This window comes from Dipodomys merriami, unplaced genomic scaffold (assembly GCF_024711535.1).
Source record: "Dipodomys merriami isolate MVZ:Mamm:240054 unplaced genomic scaffold, mDipMer1.0.p SCAF_30, whole genome shotgun sequence".
NCBI classification, from domain to species: domain Eukaryota; kingdom Metazoa; phylum Chordata; class Mammalia; order Rodentia; family Heteromyidae; genus Dipodomys; species Dipodomys merriami.
This window is the reverse complement of record NW_027204493.1, coordinates 7,434,791-7,462,032: the sequence shown is the minus strand read 5'-3', so window position 1 is coordinate 7,462,032 and position 27,242 is coordinate 7,434,791. Positions and strand designations below refer to the sequence as shown.

The window sequence follows — 27,242 nt, the reverse complement described above, 5'->3', positions numbered from 1 at the left end:
AGGATTTGTTGTTAGGGAATTTAATTTTTTGAGTTCCAAGTATATTTTAGATATGAAGCCTTTGTCCGTTGTATGGCTAGTGAAGATCTTCTTCCAATTAGTGGGCTTTCTATTGATCTTGCTAGTTATGTCCTTTGCCATGCAGAAGCTCTGCAGCTTTATGCAATCCCATTCATCCAACCTTTCTTTGATTTGTTGTGTTTCTGGGTCTCTATTAAGAAAATTTTGGCTTATGCCAAAGAGACCTAGGGTTTCACCTATTAGGAAGGATTTGTTTTTAAGTTTCTTTTCTTTTTCTTCTCTGGCTGTGGTACTGGTGGTTCGTAGAAAGATGATTAGGAACTGCTGTCTTTCTCCGCAGACTAAATATGTAGACCACATGCCAGTAATAGCTTTGTGGGACTTCCAAGCATTTAACCGAGGCAATCTTCCTCCTTGAAGAACTTGAAAAAAGAGTGATATTTATTATTGCAATTCATGTCTCAGAAAGCATGTTCTGCTTTTTCTTTCCCCCTACAGAGTGATGTTAAACCTTGCATCTAATTTAATGCACCAACATACTTCTTCCTTTGCCACAAAGACAACCACACTGCACCTATTTCTGACCTTTCTCTTTCTTCTTTCTCCCTTCCTTTCTTCTTTCCTTCCTTTTTTTTCTTTCTTCTTCTCCTCATTCCTTATTGGAGATAAGAGTCTCACAGGGACTTTCCTTGCCTGGTCTGGCTTTGAACCATGATCCTCAGATCTCAGCCTCCTGAGATCCTCTTTTTCTTTCCTTTTCTTCTTTTTCCTTCCTCTTCCTCCTTCTTCTTCCTTCTTCCTTCTTCCTTTTTCTTTCCTTTTCCTCCTCCTCCTCCTCCTTCTGTTTCCTTCCTCCTTCCCTTTCTTCTCCACCTCCATCTGCTTCTTCAAGTATTTCCCTTTGTCCAGTGGGCCATTTTACCTGTTATCATTAGCTTTCAATAGTTTTCCATTGTCTCAGATTCTCTCAAAGCACTTTGTCAGAGAGCTACTTTGAGAACTCTATGTTTTCTTTATCTTATTCACTCATTTATTACCTACTCACAGCAAAAGAATAAACTGTCCAATACAGCCTACACTTAACTCTCTTAATCATTATACCTGAACTTAGAAAGGCCTTTCTTTATTAGCCTCTCTCTCTCTCATTTTGTGAACTTATCCAGATACCCCTACATCAAGGAAACTATCCTAATTTGCAAATATGACTTCTACCTTCCTGTTTTTATACCACTGTAAGAGGGAAACCATTTTAGAAACAATTGCTTTATTAACTTGTATAATTTTTCATGGCTCTATATAGCGTATAGACAGAAGGCCTGAATACCACTGGCACAATTGTAAAGAGGGCTCACTCACTGATGACATCTGCTGAGATACCTGGCTTAGATGAACTGGACAGTGTCTATTCTAAATGAGCCTCACTGTGTCAGATAGTTGTGAATATGTTTGAACATTCTTTTGAAGTTATTTGTGACTATTCAAAAATCACATAATGTATCTTAGAGATCACTTGTTGGTAAAGTAATAAAACATATTCAAATATAAGCAAAAATACCATATATCTTATTGGGGTAAGGGAACAGAAAGAAATGTTAGATCCTATGAAGGACAACATTTACATCTTTAGGTCACATGGTCACATCTACATGTTTCTTCAAGAACTGTACTCATTCATCTTTCTCTCTGAAGAAAAGAATTCTTCTATAATGGAAAATGGCTTAAGTTTCACATTATGCTTAGCTGGAGTTTCTGAGTTCTATGCAGAAGGAAACACATTTGGAATGGTCCATAAAGAAGAAATAGACAATACACTAACACCCCCAAATTTGAAATTAAGAAATCACTTGTGATTTCAAAGAAGAAATATAATAGTGGCAAAATTGTGCAATCAACTCAAGATAATTCACAAGTCCATAGAGCTTATGAAATATTTAATAAAAGAAGAGATTAAAAATAGACTCTCAGATGGACAGGGGAGATGAATAATATAGAGAAGTTTCCCTGAGTGTTCAGAAAAATATAGGCACTATATCATGTCTCATTTGCCAGCAGTGAATTGAGAAGAGGGCATTCTGTTTGGTATTGCGATATTAATCGTACTCAACAAGAGACTAGAGCCGTAAGTATTTGATTCCAAGCTCTCGATCCTTACATCTAAATAGAATCCCTCCTCCTTCCCAAAGCAAGCAAAACAAAACACTGTGGTCGTGTTAATTAATCAGAAACTCTCCACATGTGTTGCAACATTTTCTGTAAAGGGACAGATAGTAAAATATTTAGGCCTTGCAGGTTATATATAGTCTCTGGTACAATAATTCAACTCTCTGCAGTAAAAAGTTATTACTATAACCTTGAATACGAAAATTACTAAAAATTCGAGATCTTGTATAAAATCTCATGCTTATAGAGTTTCAGAGTTACTGTTGCTCAGAGTAATCATTGGCAAAGTCCATGTTTCCACATATTGTTTGCTCTGATAATACTCTCTGGGACAGGCTAGTAGTACGTTGTGTTAGTTAGCACTAGGAAAAGGCTTATTTGCAATACCACATAAGCCTACTCATTGCCTGTATCTACGTTTTCCTCAGTCATTTGCAGGTGAGGTCCCTGGATACTACAAACTCCCTTTAAAGGTGAGTAACATTTTATTCTTAGAGTTTATTTTATTCTTAATGTTTAAAAATTATAGATCATATTTCCAACAAACTGTCCCTTTCACTTAAATATACCACTGAGTAGAGCCATTTTTTGTCTTTCTTTTAAACTAAGAACCAACTACTCTGCTTCAATCTCAAAAAGAACCAAAGGTTCATGTTTTTTTAATGTTCTTTCTGAAAACCTTTGAGGTCAAGTTCCTCTATGAATTAAACTACAGTTAAGAGTAAAGAAAGCATACTCTTTAGCCAAAGCCAGCCAAGTGCCTGGCTTGTCCCAGACAATTCTAATGATGATAAATATCATTGTTCAATCTTCTGGGCCAAATACAGACGAAAGCATAAGAAATAAGAGATGTGAAAGCTGTGCAAAGTGATGGAAAGGAAGAGTGGGCAGTGGCAGATAAACTACAGCATCCTCTGAAATATGTCAGATTAGATGCACTGAACTGCCCTGTGGACCTATGGCTCATGTCAGTAAAGCACATGAGGAAATACAGAATAAGATGAACTTCCTTTCAAGCTATCATTCAGTCTCACAATGCCACCTTCAATAGTTTAATGACATAAGTGACTTTGAGGGCATTTACAACAGAGATAGTAAAATCATGAGAAAACTACAGAATGGCTGCTCTAAATCTGTGGCCCTGAAGTAAAAAAAGTTTCCCAACTATGGCCCTCTATTCAATGAACATTCTCTTGTTCCATTTTTTCTGTGAAAATTGTGTAGCAATGGATAAAACATCCGCATGCAATATTAGTTCCTTCCAAAGTATCTATAGGCAATGGAAATTAATAAAGAACTATATGTTATTATTTGCTGGGATGAGATAACAAGAGAAATTTAAAAAATAAGTTTTATATATTTGAATGAAAATTATCCTTTCAACATAAAATAACTTATCTTCATGACAATAAATTATTATAAGGGATAAGCTACAAAGTAGCTCTTTTGTTAGCAGCTCACCAAATAATTTTTGATGTTTCCATTTAATTTATGTAGTTTCCCAAATAGTTTCAGAGAATTATACACAAAGAAGAGATCAGAATATTTTGTAAGGGTTCTTTTACTGCAGGTTTTGATGATAATTGGGATAAATCTACCTATACTTTGAAGGTTTTATAAATCAAAGCAAATAGTATCTTCTGAGAACTCATCATACCTTTCAACTCAGCTTGTTTCAGTCATTTACAGGCTGATTACACAGATGTTTTAAATGTTTTCTTCATATCCAGAGTCATATGCATATATACATAAACAGATTGGCTCAAGCCTAGTATAAACAAGGAAAAGGAGCTTTGTGGAATGGTGTAATTCCTTTGAACAATTAACTCATAGTTTAACAAAATGAGTACCAGGAAGCTGAAACAAGTTGGTGGAAGTTGGAAAAGCAAAAGGGATGGAGGGGACAGATGAATAGAGAAAAAAAAAAAAGGTTGTGTTAATGCAGCCATAATATTCAAGGTACTTATTTTTTATTATATATATATTTATTGTAAAAATATTGTACAGAGGGGTTACAGTACATGAGTAGGTAATGAGTACATATCATAGCGAGCATTGTTACCTTCTCCTTTGTTTTCCCCCTACCATCACTTTCCTCCCTACCTCCCAACTCCTCCCACCCTCACCCCGACACTGTAAAGTTCATTTTCAACATAGTGTCCTGTACATCTCATCGTCACAATGGATCAGCCTGCAGCTCATTTAAGAGTTCCACAATATCCCTTCCCCTCCCCAAATTACAAAAATATATATACAAGGTGCAGAACACCGGCATCAAATCCAGTGAAAACAGAGGTTATACTGTGGGGCAAGAAAATACAAATGAAACAAAAGAATCACATAGTGTATTATAAGTACATTAAAAACACTAGCAAGAAGGAAAAAAACACTTGTGTCCCTGTCTTGGGGTACATTTTGCTTAACATTATCTTATGTGGTCATATATACATAGTCTTTGACCTTCTCTGCTTGTCCTAGACATGTACTAGTCATTGAAAACAAGGGAAACCATGGGACCTATGTTTCTTTGGGCCTGGCTTACTTCACTTAATATAATTTTTTCAGAGTCTTTCCATTTCCTAACAAATGAGGCAATGTCATTATTTCTGACAAAGGCATAGAATTCCATTGTTTGTTTGTTTGTTTGTTTGTGTGTATTTATATATACACACACACATATATTACATTTTCTTGATCCATTCATCTACTGAGGGACATCGGGGTTGGTTCCATATCTTAGTTATGGTAAATAATGCTGCGATAAACATGGTTGTGCTGGTAGCTTTGGTATGACCTTGTTTGTGATCATTTGGGTAGGACTTAGTAACATGAGTAAACTGGTATATGAACAACTTTTCCCTCCATTAGAGACATACAAAAATGAGAACCCAGGTTTTTCTTTTTCTTTTTCCTTTTGTTTTTTCACATGAAAATATCTATGATCTGTTTTAGTGTCAACAAAGGATTTTTTTAAGTTGGATGTATTACAAGCCATTACAGTTTTCTTTGTACATTTCTCTATTTTTTTATTTTTTCCAGTCTTGGGGCTTAAACTAAGAACCTGGGGGTTGTGAGCCTCTTTGTGCTTAAGTCTAGTACTTTAGTACTTGAGCCACAGTGCCACTTCTGTCTTTTTCTGAGTAGTTTATTGGAGATAAGAGTCTCCCAGGCTGACTTCAAACTGTGATCCTCAGATCTCAGCCTCCTGAGTAACTAGGATTACAGGTGTGATCCACTGGAGCCCAGCTCTATATTTTTAAAACATAATGTTATAAAATAAATGAAAAGTGGACTAAATAAATTATATGTTTGGAAAAATTAACCTCAATCTACAGTCCTAGCTCTTTTTAAAATTTCCATAGAAACAAGATAAAGTGGTTATGCTACAAGTTGTCATTCTTGCAAAAAAAAACAGATGCTCATTGGGCAGAGAAGTCTGATTTTAAAATCTATGAAATATGCATAATCTAATAAAATGTTTAAGAATACTATTACAGAAGTGGTGGTAAAGATAAATTCAACTTGCATTCATATTTCATACAAAGCCATTTCTGAAACATATCCTTGGCTTGGTAAATTCCACAAGCATTTATTCAATGCATACTCTGCTTTCTCTCATTCTTCTCAATATTTACCTGAAGAAAACTGACACAAAAGACCAGCCACCATGGTGTTTGCATTCTAGTAAGACAGGACATAGGAAAAATAGAAGACATTTGTTTAAACTTAATGTTTTTTTATTGGAAACAGAGGAAAAATTAAAACTATAAGAGGACATAGGAAGCACTAGAGGAACATTGCAAGTTCAAACATAATGATCAGGAATCTGACTTGTTTGTATTATGCAAAGTGACTAAAACCATATTTTAAAGCTTTGAATAGTCATGTTTAATGCCAGGAGTGTTATTTTGAGGAAAATGCAATGTGTTACTATTAATTTTGTAATGTTCTTAAAAGTTATTAATTTGAAAGCTGGTATGTATTGAGTGCTGATTCTATGCTTGGGATCATTCTAACTATTTTATTTCAACTTTTTTTGTTATTGAATTCCAACAAAGGCCTTATGAAAAAAAGTAAAACTATTATTTTCATTTTATAGGTGATGAAACTGAAACACAGGAAATGAGTTGCTACTTTGCTGAATGACAGTTATATTCATAACAGCAGCATAGTCAATATATGTATATACAAGTTATACACATATGTGAATCATGTTGTATATTTTGTTAGAGATACGAAGACCAAGATCAAATAGTCAATGCCATGGGGCAGTGAGGATCTTGCTGATGACTTGCAGATGCACAAGCCCCCATAGCACACAGATGGGCAGCACTGGTCAAGGGCTTTACTGTCTTTATCAAGACACAGTCATCCAATGACTCTCATGGTAGAGCTCCAGGCATCTTAATACTTCAGTAACAATAATTTCTATTGCTAGAAACAGCAAAGGGAGGCACCTCATCAAGTAGAGCTATTGTCATGCAATTTCAATGCCATTTCATCTCAGCCTCATTTTTGTCAACACAGTGTGAAGGAATTATATATGTGTGTGTATGTGTGTGTTATATGTTATGTGTGAATATATTTCGTGTATATGCATTGGAATTTTACTCATCTATCACGAAAAATGGTACTATGTCATTTGCAGAGAAATGAATGGACCTGGGAAAAAATTATGTTAAGTGAAGTAAGACAGGCTCAGAAAACAAAGGACACATGTTTTCTCTCATTTGGAAGTTAGATCTAAATTATTTATGCATGTAAGCATATACAGGGTTATATGCATATATACACAAACATATTAACTGAAGTATTAAAAATATTAACTAAAGTACTAAAGTAAGGTACATGCAGGGAAGAATTCCAATGGTGTAAGTCCTTTGAACAACTAACTTACAGTTTATCAAAATTAATACCAGGAAGCTGGAACATGTGGTGTGGGGGGAGGTGAAGCAAAGAGGAAGGGGAAGAGAAATGGAGAGAAGAATGGCGGATGAAAATGGAACTTAGAAAACTGAGGGGTGGGGTGGGGTTGGAGGGATGAGAATGATGGAAGGGATGACATTGATGCATTGTATGCTTTGTACAATTGCTTAAGATAATACAGCAAGATTTTTCAAAGCCCCACTGAGCACTAACTTCTCCATGTACAGAGCAGTAGAATAGCAAACTCTCTCTAGGTTTCCAACATGCCAGGGAATATCCTACAAGAGTAGTCTAACCTCCTTCCTCAGTCCCAGAAAAAAAACAGAAAACTGGAATGTGTTCAAATGTACTTCCCACACAAAATGAGGGGTTGTTTTGAGAACTATATGATTCCGTAAATCTCACTATTTTTCAGAATGAAGTGATTTACATAGTTTGCCTTGTATTCTGTCACTGGAGTTCAAAGGAAGTTATTGAGCTGTACATGAAGATAATACTATGGTAGTCAACATCATTTTTTAAAAAATCTCTAAAATTCCAAGTTGTATGCATAAGCATGTGAGTTTGTGCATTAACTTGTTTTAAAGAAGATAGAGAAATATAGGTGTTTGCTAAACACACATTACAGTCTGTGACTCAGAGTGACTTGTGAAGTTTTATTGCCAAGAATCACTGAACATGGACTTTATATCATTCTGTTTTAGGTCTTGAAATCTCTTAAGACATGGCAAGGTACTCTGTCTTATATTTCATTCTGCTGAGCACACTGATTGACAGGGACCAAGCCTGCTTCTGTGATCACTACCCATGGACTCCGTGGTCCAGCTGCTCAAAAACCTGCAATTCTGGAACTCAGAGCCGACAGAGGTGGGTGTGAACTACACTGATTGTGTGTGTGTGTGTGTGTGTGTGTGTGTGTGTGTGTGTGTGTGTGTGTGTCCTGGGAGACCACAAGTATGGGATCAAAAATTCTAGAAGTACTGTACCATACTGAGATGTGATTCCAACTACTGAAAAGCTGGAGATCAAGCCGCAGTTTCAACTAAGCAAAAGTTAATGAGACCCCAACTCAAATACTAAACTGAGTGTGGTGGTTCATACCTTCATGGAACTATGATGAAGATAGAAATAGGAGGATGGTGGTCCAAACTAGTCCGGGAAAAAAATAAGACCCTACCTGAAAAGTATTTGAAGCAAAAAGGGCAAGGGTTGTGGCCCGCAGAGCTGCAGTAGAACAACTAGACAGCAAATACGAGGCCTTAAGTTCAAACTTCAGTATCACTGCCCAAAAAGGAGAAGTATAAAGGAGGAGAAGGAAGGGGAAGAGAAGGGGAAGAAAATGAGAATAAAGGAGAAGAGAAAAGGAGAGGGGAGGGGAGGAGAGGAGAAGAGGGAGGAGGAGAAGAGAGGAGAGGGGAGGAGAGGAAGAGGAAGAGGAGGAAGAGGGAAAAGAAGAGGAAGAAATAAAGGAGAAGGAGGAGCAAAGATAAAAGAACTTTGCTTTAAGCAATGAAGGAAACCTGTATGACAAATAAGAACTTAAGAATTGATATGGAAGTTGAGATCTCTTCTATATAATACTGATGGTCTACTTTTCCTCTAGGGGAAAAAAAGGGTTTCGAAGAAATTAAGCGTGCAATGTTTTTAGTTAACTAACTTCCTTAGACTCACTGACTCAAGTTTTTTTTTTCAATAAGTATACAACTTTGCTTGCCTACAATTAGTGAGTTAATTATAGAGAATTTTCTACTCATTAAACCAAGTGTAACAGGACTTCAATTGAGCAGTAGTGCTAGCTATTAGCTTGATTGTTAGCATATACAGGATGGCAAAAAAAAAAACCCTGCTTACTTGATAACATTTAAAAAGTCAGTCTTTTGCCAATTCAGATTACTCATTTCACACAAGTTATTTAAACTTTTTAGATTTTTCTGTACAATGAAAGTGTTCACAGGTCTTGAAGGAAAAAATATGTATGGTTATTGTGTGTAGATTCTTGTTGCTCTTTTTAGACACTTATTTTAGAAAGCTGTTTTTGCATATGTAGTTTGAATCTCATTAAAATTACCAGTTGACTTCCAATAAACCATCTACCAAGAGTGAAAACAAATTTCTTTATACTAGACTACTGAAGAGTCCTTTAGAAGCTCTGCCCAGCAAATAAAATACGATCCTTCCCTATCATATGCTCGCTGGCCAAGCTCCTTTCTGGAATAGTCATGCTTTCTTCCATGTCAAATTTTGATCATTCTCTCCAAATGCCCTTCTTTTTTTTACCTACAGAATGCACAGGAATTTTTTTCAAAATGTTTGCTCCTGCTACTTGGCCTTTAAATGTTGCTTTTAAATCCTGACCTACCTTCATCACTGTACTTATAAATTGTGTTCATCTTCTAAGCAATTTACTTTTTCCTTCCAATCCCATTCAGGAGCTCCATCAAGACCAGCTTCATGAATGTGCCTTGTGTCCACTCACTGGCCCCAAATTACAAAGGCTTCATATTTGATTTAATGCCCTATTTTATCGTCTTTAAAGTCTTCATTTGGGAACCTTATCTTTACTTTGTACTTGACCCCACCAATTATATATCTGTTTTTCAGTTTCTTTATGATATAGAAAGGTGTCTAGATAGATAGATATCTGAATAGATATCTATATCATATATAGATACATATGTACAAATATGCATAATCCTTTTTTGTCCATCATGGGACTTGAACTCAGGTCTTAGGTGCTGTCCCTGAACTCCATTAGCTCAAGGCTAGCATTCTATCACTTTGAGCCACAGTGCCACTTTCAATGTTTGATCTTTCAATGAAAGTGTTCTTCCCTTGGGCTGGGAAGGTGGCTCAGTGGTAGAGTGCTTACCTTGCATGCACAAGGCCCTGGGTTCGATTCCTCAGCACCACATAAGCAAAAAGAAAAAAGCCGGAAGTGGCGCTGTAGCTCAAGTGGTAGAGCACTAGTTTTGAGCTGAAGAGCTGAGAGACAGCGCCCAGGCCCAGAGTTCAAGCCCCACGACCGGACCCAAAAAAAAAAAAAAAAGAAAGTATTCTTCCCATTTAATTCTGGAGTTAATGTTCTACAATATTTTGATGATAGGGCTGGGGCCACAATGAGGACACTCATTCTGAGCAACATTTTTCTCACTATAACAGACAAATAGTAATGGACAGTTACTATTGGGACAATTCTTGTGACCAGATTTGCACCAAGCAGGAGACCAGAGCATGCAACTGGCAGATGTGTCCCATCAACTGCCTTCTGGGAGACTATGGGCCATGGTCGGACTGTGACCCCTGTGTTGGAAAACAGGTATGTGACACAGGAACACACCCTAGATATCTGAATTGCAATTAAGTTCTCTGATTCCCTGACAGGACCAGCAACACAGAAATGTTCTTCCTTCCATTTCCCCAATAAACTATCTCACTTGCCTCTGGGGGAAATTTTCATTTAGTAATTTTCTCAGAAAGAGGGTGAGGAGCTGAGATTTATTTTTACATGACATGCTCTACTGTCATATGAACACCAAAAGGAACTTCCTCCTCCAACATTGTATTATTATTCTTACCATATTTCATTTCCATTGCCTATGTCCTCTGAAAATGCTGAATATAAAACTAACTGCTTTAAGAATGGAGATTTCAGTCGAATGCTTAAAACTAGACAAAAATTAAGGAAATAAATCAAAAGGCTGACTCTGCCCTGCCTTCGAATTCCTTTTCCTATGGGAAAGTCCCTCCGTGTGTTTATTGTTCCCAGCTGTAATATTTACCCAGCTCTTGCTCACATCTGAAAGAGCATTGATCCCCATGTCCCCAGATAGGGTGGTGTTCCCAAGAATTCACATACTAGAAAAGAAAATGAAACTGATGTGCAGAGCACCCACTCTTTGTACTCTGTCACTTTGGTGATACTTCACCTCATACTAGGTGCTTCTACTCATTTAATAGATAGGAAGTTATAGCCCATTAGGGGTTAAATATTTTGTCCAAAAAGATACCACTAATTAATCAAGTATTTACATTTTAATATGATTTTTTGGCTTGAGAGTCAGTACTTGTTACACTGGCATTATTTCTATCTTTCTTGGACATTTTCGTTTTACTATTTTACTATCTTTCCAAGTAGGGAGAATATGTCAACTTTGGTTTCCATGGTGACTTCCTTAGGCAAAAGAATCTTTAAAAATCGTTTCCCATTTATCAGTTCACACTCTCTTGGAAATATAGAAGAGCTATTGTTATTGCCTGGAAGAATTTGCTGCACCCAGAGGACCCTGTAAACATTGGTACATTTCACATTAATGTACTTATATTACCATACGTAATGTATTTATATTACCATACAATTCTAAGTATTAGGAGAAACCCTACTTTGTCCCATTGCCTTGTTTTGCAGGTTGGGAGACTGAAGACTAGGAAGTTGGTGGCTTTTGTAATTACACACAATAATGAAATGTAATAAATGTTAGTACAGTTTAGGAAACACTACTATAGGAAACATCACCCTCGTTTTCCTTAGCTGCATTTTGACCTTGACTTTGTCTTAGAGTTACTCATCTTTCTCTCTGCTCCTTCCAGTTCAAGATTAGATCTGTCTTGCGCCCTAGTCAATTTGGAGGACAACCATGTACTGAACCCCTGAGCACCTTTCAACCATGCATCCCATCTAAACTCTGCAGAATTGAAGAGGCTGATTGCAAGAACAAATTTCGTTGTGACAGTGGTAAAGTACTTTTGTTAAATGTTCAGTCTCCACAAAAAGTAAAGACTAAATCAAAGCTATTCCAACTGAGTACCAGTGAAAGCTACGATAGAGAAATCCACCCATTTTAAGCACAAGAGATAGAGTTATTATGCTACAAATGGCCAACATATATATGAGTGGAATTAGAGCTCTCCAGATACAGTCATCTTGACCACTTACCTGATTCATTTGCTCATTAAGCAATGATATTTGAATCCTCACATTGTTCTCAAGCAGAGAGAAAATGGAGGAAGGGGAATAATAAATATTGGCAGCTTTTTTAATCATTGTTAATAAGTACAAATACACATTGGCAGATATTTTCAATCATGTGTTAATAAGTACAAATACACAATGAGGATGCTTGAAGTGATAGATTGAAAAGACTTTCAATAAGTTTATTAAGACAATCATATTGAAATAATATGTCAGAAGGATGTGTGTCAGAAGAATTGCTAGAAAAAAATATAGTTTTTATTGCATCTATAGGTAATTCTAAAACACAGGATCAAAATGATTTAACTGCTTGCAATATCTTCAAGTCTAACACTCAGATTTTATCTTTGCTAAAAATACAGATGGAAAATATTTAGCTTTTGTAAGTGTGTGGTCTGTCTCCCTGACACTGAACTCTAGCACAATACCACTGAAGCTGCCCTGGGCAGTATATGGACAAATGAGCATGGAAGGGATCCGATAACATTTTCTTTACAAGAGAGGTTCAGGTCAGTTGAACACATGAGCTATAAATAGTTCACCAACCTTCTATCTAAATAGTCAATTTGAATTTAGAATCAAAATAAGATCCAGGTGATAAATTCACTTATTTATTCATAAAGAAATTCATTTCTGCCTACCCTCAGATCTTGAAAAGTGAAGTATTTATATTTAATAAATAACAAATTTCATAAGAAACTAACCTTGGAACTAAAGTTTCTCCCTCTTATGCCTTGGTTCTTGACTTCAATTTGCCAACTTTTCTTGACTGTCAGTGTTTTCTCTCTGCCTACGCCAATCCTGGAAAATGAGAGAGGAATTTTAATATGGAGACGTATATTGTGCCTAGCTGAAAGAGGTCATGTCACAAATTAACCAAAAAGGAAATAGGAGCCAAATATTGATGACAGTGACTGAGGACAGTACACACATAGAATTATGTAATATATATGATGTATACATGAGAATATTAAAATTAAAATGTAAGACTGAAGCTTTAAAAGGCAGTTTTACAACACATAATCAGGAAAGAGTTTTTGATTCTGTAAGCCATAAGCCTGTGAAATTAGGTACAGAAGAGCTTTGCAGAAGCCAAAAATATTTACAAATTTTTTATTTCTCCTTGAGTTGCCAATAACAAGTGATTTCAGAAAGTTAGCACTGTCAGCACAGCTGGGCTTCACTTCATCAGCAACCTATCAATAGCCATTGATTTTTTAACAATTGAATTGTTACCATGAATGGGTAATGGTCTGTAAGCAGTGCGACCCTGCTGTCCACACAGCTTCAAACATGAACCCCAACTGTCCCCATAACCAGCAATGGACTGATAAATTCCTGGCTCATACATGATGATCAAGTTATTCCACAGCCTTTTGGTTGTTAAATATTCCATCAAACATGACATATTAAGACAGAGCTCTGCAAAGCATCCATTAACACCACAGAGAATGGGAATGAGACTGGGTGGTTATGGGTTTTTATGTACCAGACTCAGAATGACATTTAGTCCTCACCTAACAAAGAAACAGAACTAATCATCAGTACTAAAGAGACTCCCGTCTTTTAGTTCTCCTCTTATCACCACTATTCAGCCTCTTCGGAGTTCCCAAGATATTCAATGTATACATGGAATTTTCAGAATTATTCACAAGACTAACTCCAAGGCATTGTGCCAACTGACTTTTAAAAGTTGTCATTTTAAGCCAGGCGCTGGTGGCTCACGCCTGTAATCCTAGCTACTCAGGAGGCTGAGATCTGAGGATCGCAGTTCAAAGCCAGCCCAGGCAGGAGAGACCGTGAGACTCCTATCTCCAATAAACCACCAGAAAACCAGAAGTGGCGCTGTAGCTCAAGTGGTAGAGCACTCGCCTTGAGCTGAAGAGCTGAAGGACAGCACCCAGGCCCAGAGTTCAAGCCCCACGACCAACCAAAAAAAAAAATGTCTAAAAGTTGTCATTTTAAGCTTATGAGTCTAGAAAAATCTGTGTCTGGTTATAAAAACATTATACCACTGCAGTAACACATGTAAGTTCAAGTAAACAAAAAAAATTAATTTCTAAGTAATGATATAGCTCAGAGGATATATATATACATTCATACAGATATTAAATATACACACATATGTTATATATGTGTGTATATATTGTTCGTGGTTTTAGCTACTTGTGGTTAACCATATTCACAAAATATCAAATGAAAAATTCCCAAAATAAATAATGTGTATGTTTCACATTGCATGTCAGAATGGGGTGATGGAATTTCACATCCTCCCCTGTCCTACCCAGAGAGTGAATTACCCCTTTGTCTAGCACATTTACACTGTTCACCTGACCGGCCTGTTAGTGTCAGTGATCAGATTTCCTATCGTGCTGTGACAGGGTTTGCATTTATAATACCTTTACTTTCTTTGATGATGGCCACAAAATACAATTTCCAGGAAATTGTGAAGAGGGCAAAATAAATCTGTGCTAGTTATGCTGCCACACACTGCAAAAGTTGGACCACAGTGTGTGATTGGTGCTTAATGAAGCCAGGAAATGCATTAAGTTATAAGGTTGGTGAAGTTGAGACCTACTCCTCACTGAGAAGCAGGGACTGCTGCATATGCATAGGCTGACATCTACAAATCTTGCAGTATGTAAACTCTCCTTGATTTTCTAATCCCTGCTTTGATGTAAAATTGATTTATGAGCTTACAATAGCTCATTTTTCCTACTTGCTCTTCCATTGGGATTTGGTGGCCCCCAATTATTCTCAGCTATGTCCCAAACATCACAGGGACGATCCTTGTGAGTAATTCTGAAAATTCCATGTATACATTGAATATCTTGGGAACTCCAAAGAGGCTGAATAGTGATGATGAGGGAGGAACTAAAAGAAGAAGTCTCTTTAGTACTGATGATTAGTTCTGTTTCTTTGTTAGGTGAGGACTAAATGTCATTCTGAGTCTGGTACAAAAAAAAAAATCCAATCTCATTCCCATTGTCTGTGGTGTTAGTGGATGCTTTGTAGAGTTCTATGTCATGTTTGATGGAATAATTAACAACCAAAAGGCTGGGGACTTCTAAAAGTCCCCCTTCAATATCTTGAAGGACCAAATCGATGGAATTTCCTATACCCCCACAAACCTGATAATCCACTCACAAACTTTGGCTAGTAGGAATGATACCCAGATTGAGTTTCCTTGTCTCTACACCTCCCAAAAGTTGTATTTCTCTTAAACTTATAAGTGCCATATTCAGAGCTCTAGAAGTACTATAAGTTCATTGTAGATTAAAATATCTTCTATTTCAAATTAAATTGCACAATCTGTCTACTGTTTAAAATAAGACTAAAGATATACTGTTTTTAAAATGAGACTAGCTTCCAAGATATATCTTGAGATCGATAGAAATTCTATTCCATCTATATTTTAATTTTTGCATGAGCCTATGTATAATTATAATAATAGTCTGGACATCATGCATGATCTTGAATACTCAAGGGGAGAAAATTATTTTCATTGCACTCTACCTTCTAAGTGAAAATGATTGACCAGAAGACTTGCAATGAAATCTTTTAGGAGGTCACCTTGTGTTAATGACATATTAATCTGGCAGAATGCCCATTTCCTCCAAGTATTTTAGTCAAAATAGTAACACATAGCTATAGTGAGATTCTGGTCACAACCCAAACTAGTCAGTCAGACAATCTTGAGTAAGTCATTTGGCTATTGATGAATGTGTGTAAAATGGCACCGTTATCAGCATCCTTGCACACAGCAAGAAGCTGAGGAACAGGAGAGGATATTTCAGCCGTGTACCCAGGGCATTTATACAGTACAGAGTAACACACTGAATCCAAAGATCCTTAGGAAAATCAGCAAGACAAAAAGTACAAAAGAGAATCAGATGCAACCATGGAATTTACATCATTTTCCCAATGCATTTATTTAACTTGTCATCTCAGAACTAAACTTGTCCAGAAAACAGTCAGATATGATAAGTTATATTTAATAAAATAATTAAGTACAGTAATTACATAGAGGAGAACAGTGGATATATTTAATAAAATAAATAGTAGTTACATCTAGTAATTAAATAATTATATTTACAAAATACATAGATCCTAAATTTGCAATTTGATTTTCATAAATTTGTACAACCATGGAAACAAATGTCAGCGGAGATATAGAAAATGTCTTCACATCTTTTGCTTTCTAGTTAATCACCACCTTATTCATATTCTTGAACATCATCTAAATTAATTTCAGGTCATGGCCCTTAAGTCGGGTTTCTTTGCTCACCATAAAATTTTAGAGATTCAGCTGTCTTATTTGCATGCATAAAAATTGTAGTACTTTCCAATAAAAACTATAACCTAGATTCTGACATCTGAATCAAAATAAAATTCTCAACCCCTGTTAACTTCTTTTGTACAAAACATATATTTTGTACAAAAGCAAAATCACTATAATGTGATTATAGAATTACTTCCTTTCTTATAAGCAGGGACCTGAATGGCAACCAAATAACTTTCTGGCAACTCTGATCATCTTCAGACTTATGGAAAATATCAGTTTATCATCCCATTTCTATAAATTCCTAACCCTTTACAAACAGTAATGCAATTTTGCCCCCAACATCCCTTTAAAATGTAAAGCATGGGCTGGGAATGTGACTTAGTGGTAGAGTGCTCCCGTTGCATGCAGGAAGCCCTGGGTTTGATTCCTCAGTGCCACATAAACAGAAAAAGCCAGACGTAAGACTGTGGCTCAAGTGGTAGAGTGCTAGCCTTGAGCAAAAGAAGCTCAGTGACAGTGCACAGGCCCTGAGTTCAAGCCCCAGGACTGGCCATCAATCAATCAATCAATACAATGTAAAGCATGTATTGCACAACAACTACTGTCTTAAATGACAATAGATGGCAATGCTGTGTACTTTTTTTTTCCACCAGGGCGTTGCATTCCCAACAGGTTAGAATGCAATGGAGAAAATGATTGTGGAGACAACTCAGATGAAAAGGATTGTGGGAGAACTAAGGCAGTGTGTCCCCGGCAGTACACACCCATCCCTAGTGCACAGTTGATGGGTGCTGGGTATGTAACATTATTATGATAATTATGCTTGCTATTATTAGTCAGTTGGGGGGGCTTGAACTCGGGGCCTGCACACTATCCTTGAGCTTTATTGCTCAAGATTAGTGCTCCATCTCCCTTACTGACTTCTTTCTACCCTCACCAGCTCTCTCGTCATACTTGATTATCATATCCAGGCAACATATGGCTGTAATTCTCACTCAAAGAGAATACAAAGATTTTACCATTTCCACATGTAGTTGGTACCAGGTAAATGTGGTATGTCCTTCATAATGATGTCTTTTTTTAAATTCTCACACTGCCCTCTGAAAGCTTTGGAATGGATCAGGGTACCTTAGATTAGGGCAGCTAAGGTGGCAGGTGCCAGCCTGGGTTCCTGGAATTAGGAATGGAATGGACTAACTACTCAGATATGCCAGAAGCAAATTGACAGCACGGGTATGTTGGGTGTCAGAAGCTCAGAGAACTTTAACAAATCTCCTTGAGTGAACAAGAAGCTCAGAGTCAATTCTGGTAGCCAAAATCAGAAAGAGGGGTATTTGGGGCTTGGAGAAATGAGGGAGAATTGTGCAAAGGGGAGGCATTGGTCAAGATGTATTTTAGTCGCAAACCACTATGTTGGATTGAAAGCCTTTGTACAATTACTTTTAGATGACAAAAATTTTAGAGAAAAACAGAAAGAAAGGAGTTAAGCAAGCAGAAAATAAAGGGCGATACAATGATATCAAAAGCTAAGAGCTGTGCCAGGCAGTGGGTGTCTCATACTTGTAATCCTAGATACTCAGGAGGCAAAGATTCGAGGACTGTGGGACTGTGGTTCTAAGCCAACCTTGGATAAGAAGATCTGTGAGACTCTTATTTCCAGTTAACCACAAAAAAAGAGCCAGAAGTGGAGCTGTGACTGTATAATGGTAGAGTGCTAGCCTTGAGCAGAATAGCTACAGTACTCAGGCGCTGAGTTCAAGCCCTAGGGCTGGCACACACACACACACACACACACACACACACACACACACACACACACACACACACACACACACACACACACACACACACACAAGAATCAGAGATAAGCAAGTAGTGCCAGCAATCTTCTTTTATGGACTATACTATAAGGGTAGAGCATTGCAGTAAATGCAGAAAGACAGACTTACATTACCATCTGGTCCTTGTTTAGGAACTGAGAATCTGGACCACAGAAAGTTTAAGTGCACTGCCAAAGTCTACCAAGTTCCAATGGCAGAATTAGGATTCAAATCCAGACTTCAAACCCCAGGTTTCCTCTATTATTTCATGCTGATTCAAAACAATATCATGTTAGTGAATAATAAAATGTGGGAAGAAACTTCAACAGATCATGGAGCCAGGTGTTTTGCTAATGCTCGGAAATTACAATGTCCTTGTTTTAGAAAAATGCAGCCAGAAAGACACTGGGAATTCATCAAGGAGTTCCAAACTCATTAGGAATAGTTTAAGAAACTGGGGAATGGAGTAGTATAAGAAACTGGGAAATGGAGTAGCTTAAGAAACATAAGAGGGCTGGGAAGGTAGCTCAGCAGTAGAGTGCATGCCTTGCAAGCATGAGGCCCTGGGTTCGATTCCTCAGCACCACATAAACAGAAAAAAAAAATAAAAACCTAAATATTTAAAAAAAAAAAAAAGAAACATAAGAGAAGTCAAGGAAAACAGAATTAAGCCTTAGCCCGAAATAAACAAAACTAAGTAATCTCTAGTGCTCTTTCATCCCTATGATGAAGAACCCACCCTTCATCTTTTGGTCAGAGGTAAACAGTATTCTATCAGCTTCTATTGCTTCATATTGGACTGCTTTAATTTTTTTGTATTTTCTTTTGTTGTATGTATATTTTTATTGTAAAAAAACTGTTCAGAGGTGTTACAATTAACATGAGTTAAGGTAATGAGTACATTCCTATCAAGTGTTGTTACCCCCTCCTTTGTTTTTCCCCTATCATCCCTTCCCTCCCCACCTCCCCAACTCCTCTCTCCCCACCCCCCTGCCCCCGAAGTTGTAAACTTTGTTTTCAACATAGTGTCTTGTATATCTCATTGATACAATGAGTCAACCTATACTCTTATTTCAGCATTTTGTTAGTTCCCTTCCCTTCCTCAAATTAGAAAAATGTGTATACAACATTAAGGGCACCGGAATCAAAATCAGTGGAAACAGGGGTCATACCATGGGGGAAGAACATACAAAAGAAACCAAAAAAATCACATAGTACATTATAAGTACATTAAAGATGACAGCAAGAAAGATAAAACCACCTGTACCCCTATCTTGGGGTTAAAGTCTTCATTGTGTTGCCAGAGTTGCATAATGTGAACTCTTGATGCCTAAAAGAGAGACAGCCTCAACTGTGAATGCACTGTCATTTAGAATAAAAACCAATAAATTCAATACAGTCCATTGAACCAAACTCAAAGGCACTGATAAACAGAAAACAAAAAGCATTAGTCTAGAAGCAAATGGAGGGGAGCTCTAGACCTAACCCTGCATTCATGGCATCACAGCCTCGTTATTTAATATTGATAGGCTTCAGTTTCCACATTTATAGGCTACATGACTAAAAACAGATTCTAGATTCTGTCTTAGGAATTTCTAGCCAGGTGCTGGTTGCTCACACCTATAAGCCTAGCTATTCAGGAAGCTGAGATTTGAGGATTATGATTTAAAGCCAGCCTAGGCAGGAAAGGCCATGAAACTCTCATCTCCAATTAAGCACCAGAAAACCAGAAGTGGTGCTGTGGCTCAAAGTGCTGGAGCACTAGCCTAGAGCAAAAGAGCTCAGGGACAGTTCCCAGACCCTTAGTTCAAGCCCCAGGAACACAAAAGTTTAAAAAAAAATCTCTAATTATTGCTGCTTTCAACAAGAGTACTTCAACATCCTATTTTTTAAAAAATTAAATTTTATTGTCAAGGTGATGTACAGAGAGGTTACAGTTACACAAGTCAGATGAGTCCATTTCCTTTTAAACAGAGCCACCCCCGCCCTCATTCATCCTATCCACCCCACCCCAGAGGAAAAATCTCAGTCCCAAACTCCTACTGATAATCCCATTTTCTAATATTCTGACTGATGAAGGGTGACACTGCGAACTCACTTCTTGCCCTGTTTGTCTAGACTCTAGTGTTCCAGGGGGGAGGACCACGTGCTATGTGTGCTTTGGCAGAACTATATGGCCTTTTTCCAACTAGAGCGATTGTCCCAAAGATTCTCAGAAATGAGCAAAAGCTGCTGGCCCAGGGACAACCAGTCTTCTGTGGGTCTCCCTAGGGACCATTTCAAGAGTTGTTCATTGCAATTTCTTTCTAATCTACTGGTCTTAGAATCTCTGCTACCCACTACATTTCTACCCACAACAGATGGCTTTCTACACGGCCATTCCATTAAAAAAAATTTTTTCTTTCCAAGAAAAATTTTAGTAAGACATACTAAAATTCCAACATTGTATCTGAAAAAATAATCAGGCACTAAAAGCATGCTGTTGGGCTTTTTTAAAAATCAGGCTCTGCCCAAGTAGACACATGCACATATATTCATGAATATATATGCATGAAAACACATATATGTGTTTATGTATTTTCATTTATTTTTATAAAGTAGTGGCAGAGCAATTGCCTAGCACTTGTAAAATTCATGTGTTCAAGCTCTAGCAAAAAAAAAAAAAGGAAAAAGGAAAAAAGTTCCAAAGACACATAAAGAAAAAACATAAAAGCTAAAATACTAAATATCAATGTGTATTTGAAACAAGCAAATACTTAATATCAATCTAAACCTGTCAGAGGAAATGGGAAAGAAGAGAAAGCAGATAAAAACTGCCATGTTGTTGGCTTACCTCCTGAGAGATCTGCCAGCCTGTCCTGCTAGAACCACCTTCATAAAAATCCCATCTTTACCCTCAGGAAGCAGCTGGTACCTTCCTAGATTTCATACAACCTGGGAGCAATTTTTCTCAAGTCCTTTCATATTTGTGAATAGAATAAGGCAATATAGAATCAATCTTATTCTTCTTTCATCTCTCTTAAACTTGAAATGCAAATAAATAACTCAAAAAAACCCATGGGTTTTTGTCATGTTCATATAAGTAGCTTGGAAAGTTCATTTCCTATTAGCTTCTTATACTTCTTCTTTCAAGTACCTACTAATAAAAATTCAAATATGAGTGAAAAGAACTCTTAAATTGTGCCTGCAGCCATCTGAGTATACTACGCATCTTAAAGAACCCACAAGGATCATTTCTTTTTTAAAACAACTCCCTTGAGAATTCACATGCAATAAAATTCAACCATTTAAACTGTACAGTTTTCCTGGGCTTGGAAGCACATGACTGTGTGGTCCCAGCCCTAAGAGGCTAAATCAGGAGGATTGTGAGTTACAGGCCATCCCGGGCAAGACCATGTTTCAAATACATATAATTGTCTTGATCTGTTCACCTATTGAAGGGCATCTGAGCTATTTCCATAAATTGGTTATGGTGAATAGTGCAGCAATACACATAAGTGTACAAGTGTCTTGACTGTATCCTGTTTTGTAATCTTTTAGATACATGCCCAGGTACTTCTGGGTTATAGCATTATATTTACTTTTATTTTGAGGAATCTCCAAACTGCCTTCTACAGTGGCTTTACCAGTTTATGTTCACACTAACAGAGCATTAGGATTCCTTTTCCCCTCCACGTCTGTGCCAGAATTTGTTGTTTGTCTGCTTGATATGGCCATTCTTACTGGGGTAAGATGGAATATCAGTATTCCTACGATTGGCATTTCCCTTATATCCAGAGATTTTGAGCATTTCTTCATGCAGCATTTATCTCACAATTTTCATGATACCCTTGCTCCTTTTTGATAGAAGCATGGTGTGTCAGCTGGTCAGAACAAGTGCTTGAAAAGCTGAAATTTCTACTAAAATAGCAGATCAAAAACGTTTTACATAATGAGAGATGTCCTCACAAGCAAGTGAGTCTATTTGTCTTCTCTCAAATCATCCCTCCCTTTGGGAGGAGTCACATGTTTCAGATGCATTATGTCTTTAGAGCTAGTATTATAGAGATACAAGAGAAGGGGCATGGTGGTACATGATCTCCTTGGGGAGGTTAGAGCCTTTGTAAGGCTCCATCATCAGAAGAGACAAGAGCAATGGTGGATCTTGAGAAATGAGAGTAGTAGTACAGTTCCTTCTGCTCCATGGAATTTTTCCAAGGATGTTCTTTAGAACTCTATTACCGGTTTTATAAAATGCATGGTTATGTAGTCAAATGTAGTTACAGAATGGCAGTTTGCATTATTACAGGCTCTGGAATGATCTGTAGACAATTTTTTTATCATTTATATAATGTATCAACACTAAACTTTTTAACTACAACAAGAAAACCATCCTACTTTCTCACAGAATATGTACTACAATCTCAAAGAAGTTGACATTTTTGTGCACCACAAAATAGCTTCTGGCGCTGGTGGTTTAGCTCAGCAGAAGAGCACCTGCCTGGCGTGCACAAGATCCTGAGTTCAGTCCTCAGTTTTGGAAAAGAAAAAAAAGCTATAAAATACCACCAAAAAAGACAAAAAAAAAAAAGCTTCTTAAATGCTTAATTTGTGCTAACCTATCATTATGTATACCTTAGTTTCTTCATCTGAAAATGAATAAAACAATTGTAACTATATTGTAAGGTTAAACAATATTTGTATAGCACTTACTATTGTTTAATTTATATAACTTATTTTACATAAATTTTACATAAATTTTACATAAAATTTTACATAAGTATTACTATTTCATAAATAACTCTTTATCAAGAGTCCTACACCATATCATATTGAAGGCAATGAACCCAGAATAACAGTTATTTTATAATCATTTATTTCACAATCTGATCCCAAAGTTTGTACTGGCTTTGGAAATCATTTAAAAAATTATAAACTTTTGTGTTGAAATCTCAACACAATTAAAAAAGTGAAAAAGAACCTTTGAAAGACAGGAGAGCTTGGTTTACAGGTACTAGAAGAAAATAAAGGACTTTCTTTCAAGTCAGTTATCAAGAGTAACAAAGGTCTAAGGAAAAAATAATTTCATTCATATAAAAAAAGACAAATTTAAAAGATTTTTCTACATCCCTTGAATTCTTGACAATTGCTTTCTTTTTAGGTTTCATTTTCTAGCTGGGGAACCGAGAGGAGAAGTCCTTGATAACTCTTTCACTGGAGGAATGTGTAAAACTGTCAAGAGCAGTCGAGCAAGTAATCCATACCGGGTCCCAGCCAACCTGGAGAATGTCAACTTCGAGGTATGACAGCCGAGACAGCTTACCATGGTGTCAGCGCCACACCAATGGTGATTATAAGCTACATTTCTACTCGAACATTAGGGATGAGTGACAGGATAAAACTAAAAGGTAATGAACAATTTTAATCACCTATTATGCATTGGCATTTGATCTGTATGTAACGCAACGAAGTCAGGGTTGTTTTCATTGAAGTCTGGTTATTTTCATTGATTTACATTGAAGATTTTTTTTTAAAAAAGTGATAGTTTGTCCCAAATCAAACTAGGTAGTAAGAAGTGAAATAGAAGCCAGGTGCCAGTGGCTCATGCCTATAATCCTAGCTAATGAGGAAGCTGAAATCAGAGGATTGCAGTTCAAAGCCAGCCTGGGAGACTTATCTCCAATAAACTACTCAGAAAAAGCGAAAAGTGGCGCCATAGCTCAAGTGGTAGATCACTAGCCCTGAGCACAAAACAGCTCAGAGAGAGTGCCCAGGCTCTGAATTCAAGCCCCAGGATGGGCAAAAATAAATAAAAAATTAAAAAAATATTAAAATGTACAAGCCAGGCATCCATGGCTCACACCAGTAATCCTAGCTACTCAGATCTGAGGATCACGGTTCAAAGCCAGCCAGGCAGGTAAGTCTGTGAGACTCTTATCTTCAATTAACCTCCAGAAAACAGGGAGTAGCGCTGTGGATCAAGTGATAGAGTGCTAGCCTTGAGCTGAAGAGCTGAGGGAGAGGGCCCAAGTCCAGAGTTCAAGCCCTACAACCAACAACAACAACAAAAAAAAAAAAACTTAAAAAAATCCTTTGCTGACACTAAAACAGATAATAGATATTTTCATTGGAAAACTTTAAACACAATAAAAAGAAAAATATGAAACCTCAATTCTCATTGTTATATTTCCATGAGACTCTGATCTTCAGAAAAAGCCAGAAGTGGCACTTTGGCTTGTGGTAAAGTGCTAGCCTTGAGCACAGAGGCCCAGGTCCTGAGGTCAAGTACCAGGACCAGCAAAAGAAAAGAAGAAATGAAATAGAGATTTAGGTTCAGATTTCCCTGTTTCAAGTTCATCTTTTCTTCATGAATGTACAGATCTAATTCCCTAAGAAAATTCAGAATGATTTGAATACAATAAGGTCATTCTGCTTACTTTCCTATTTCATAAGTTGGGTTTTTTCTTTTTTTAAAAAATAGAATGCACAACCTTCTCCCTACTCTTAAACACTATCCCAGTGCCTTGTGCATAAGCACTCTATACTTTAGGCACTAAAGTTGAGCAATCTCTTTCTTTTCAACTATGATAAAAGGACAATGGTTTTAATAGTAGTACACATTTAAAGCCATTTTTTTTCACACTAATGGATTTGGATAATGTCTTGTAGGTCCAATTGCCAAATAATGATACTTATAGGGCAAAAATGTTGACACTATCCTTAAGATAAACAATTTTGACTAAGTTTTACAGACAGAAATAACCTTTTAAAACTACTTTGTCAAAAGGTACTTTGAAGATGCTAATCAAGCAGCTTAGAGACCTATACAAGCAAGAATCTGTTTCATAGTATTTTGCACAAAATAGATGCAGTGAACGAGCTCAGGGCAAATTTGCATTAGCAAATTCATATATCTATATCTATATCTATATTATTGTACTTCATTTCCCAAGACAACTTCCCCAGAAAAGTTTCCAAAATTTGCACTGGCTTTGTAAATCATACTCATCTTACCAATGGAAGATCTTAGTGCATTGAATGTAAGCATCTTTCTTAGAGTTATATCGCAATTAAATGGTACAGATGAATTGAAATTGCTGGCTCTTGGTTTCTGTGATCCAGAGTTATCTATGACTCCAGAGACATTGATAATAATATCAAGAAAGACATTAACAACTGCCATGTAAATTTCATCTGTGAGATTCACTGTTCATATGATGATTCCAGCTCTCCCAGTTCACCTAAGCTAACTTCAGCTTTCCAGGAATTTTGTGACCTGATTGTAAGTCATGGTCCTTATTAAATATTAAACTTATCATCTTACAATTAAATACTAAGTTTAAAACTAGGGTCATGACTATTCCAATTGTACTGTCTCTCAAATCTATTGCTACATTTTACCACTGAATGTGGTCTTGAGGTTTTCTGCATCTCTTTTGTTACCTGCTTTGTGAAAATACAATTCGCTCATAGATATCTCTTCTCCTCTTTGAATTCAGGGTATCACAGAAACAACTTGGAATCAACTATACTAAGAATACATACATCAGGAAAAATTAGTTGCTATGGTAAATCATGAGTTTTTAACCCTTTCTGGAGAGCTGTCTGATAAACATTCACCAGCAGACAACTGGATCACTCACAAAACTTGAGACCCTAAGTCTGGGAGGCCAGTTGCATGGGGAACACAACCTAAAGTCCTCATTTAGACCAAAGTAGACTCATTGAATTATCAATGTAGCTTCTAAACATTGCCCAATGTAAAGAAACAATGTGAGTTAATCTGACTACATGACACTATGTTTGAAAAGCATTCAAGTGTTAAGGAAAATCTTGCTGATTTTTTTGAACTTTTTGGAAACTACTTTACCCAACAGCCACAATCGCTTTGCTTATTTTTCATTGACTTCAATATTACTTTCTTAATGCCTTCAGCAGGAGTGAAAATCTATGCCACACCCTCACAAAAGCAGTAAAACAGGCCGGGCGCTGGTGGCTCACGCCTGTAATCCTAGCTACTCAGGAGGCTGAGATCTGAGGATCGCGGTTCAGAGCCAGCCCGGGCAGGAGAAACCGTGAGACTCCTATCTCCAATAAACCACCAGAAAACCGGAAGTGGCGCTGTGGCTCAAGTGGTAGAGCGCTTGCCTTGAGCTGAAGAGCTGAGGGACAGCGCCCAGGCCCAGAGTTCAAGCCCCACGACCGACCAAAAAAAAAAACAAAACAGTAAAACAGGAAAACGTCAGTAGGGATCTGACTTCCATTCTGCAACGTTAGAACTATGCCTCTCAGAGATCCCCATCTCTTTTTTTTTTTTTAATTTTTTGTGAACATACTGTACAGAGGGGTTACAATTACATGGGCAAGATAATGAGTACATTTCTTATCAAGCATTGCAGCCTCCTCCTTTGTTTGCCCTTCACATCCCTTCCCAGCCTCCCCCCACCAATCCTCCCCTCCTACCACCTCCTCCCCACCCCCCATATCTTAAATGCAGGGCTCAGTAACTGACAGGTTGCTGAATCAGTCCACAGAGTTTCACTACCATCTCAGGAATCTTCTCTTTTATTTGATTGGCTGGCTGCTCAGCATTTCCTGTCACCAGAAAACTGCAGAGTATAGTTACCACCACATCTTCCCTGCACACTGACCTACAAAGACATCATATCCTGCTGTGTCCTGAACAGCTCAGTAACTGCAGTCACTCCAGATCATCTCTAAGTTTTTCTAAAATTTAAATACCAGGTTCTGTCTCTAACCTTACAACCAAAGGAATGTTACTCCTGCCAACTCCTCTTCGTTAGCCATGTTTTGTTTTTATTTTTGTTTTAATTTTACTGTTAAGGTGATATACAGGAAGTGGTGCTGTAGCTCAAGTGGTAAGGCGCTAGCCTTGAGCTGAAGAGCTGAGGGACAACGCTAAGGCCCAGAGTTCAAGGCCCACGACTGACAAAAAAAAAAAAAAGGTGATATACAGAGAGGTTATAGTTACATAAGTAAGGTAGTGATTATATTTCCTTTTTTAATACATCTTTTATGGTAAAAATAGTATACAGAGGGGTTACAGTTACATGAGTAAGGT

At 37.2% G+C, this 27,242-nt stretch overlaps 1 protein-coding gene across 1 annotated transcript in view; it reads left to right on the top strand.

Annotated features, from left to right (window-relative positions):
* Window positions 1–2,558: 2,558 nt before the first annotated feature.
* Window positions 2,559–27,242, top strand: part of C6 (complement C6) — a 74,826-nt gene continuing 50,142 nt past the window's right edge. The window contains exons 1-6 of the mRNA XM_070041105.1: window positions 2,559–2,654; window positions 7,812–7,974; window positions 10,267–10,423; window positions 11,695–11,839; window positions 17,015–17,156; window positions 23,322–23,460. Of these exons, the coding sequence (XP_069897206.1) occupies window positions 7,832–7,974; window positions 10,267–10,423; window positions 11,695–11,839; window positions 17,015–17,156; window positions 23,322–23,460 (726 nt within the window). The 5' untranslated portion in view covers window positions 2,559–2,654; window positions 7,812–7,831. The remainder of the gene's footprint in view (window positions 2,655–7,811; window positions 7,975–10,266; window positions 10,424–11,694; window positions 11,840–17,014; window positions 17,157–23,321; window positions 23,461–27,242) is intronic.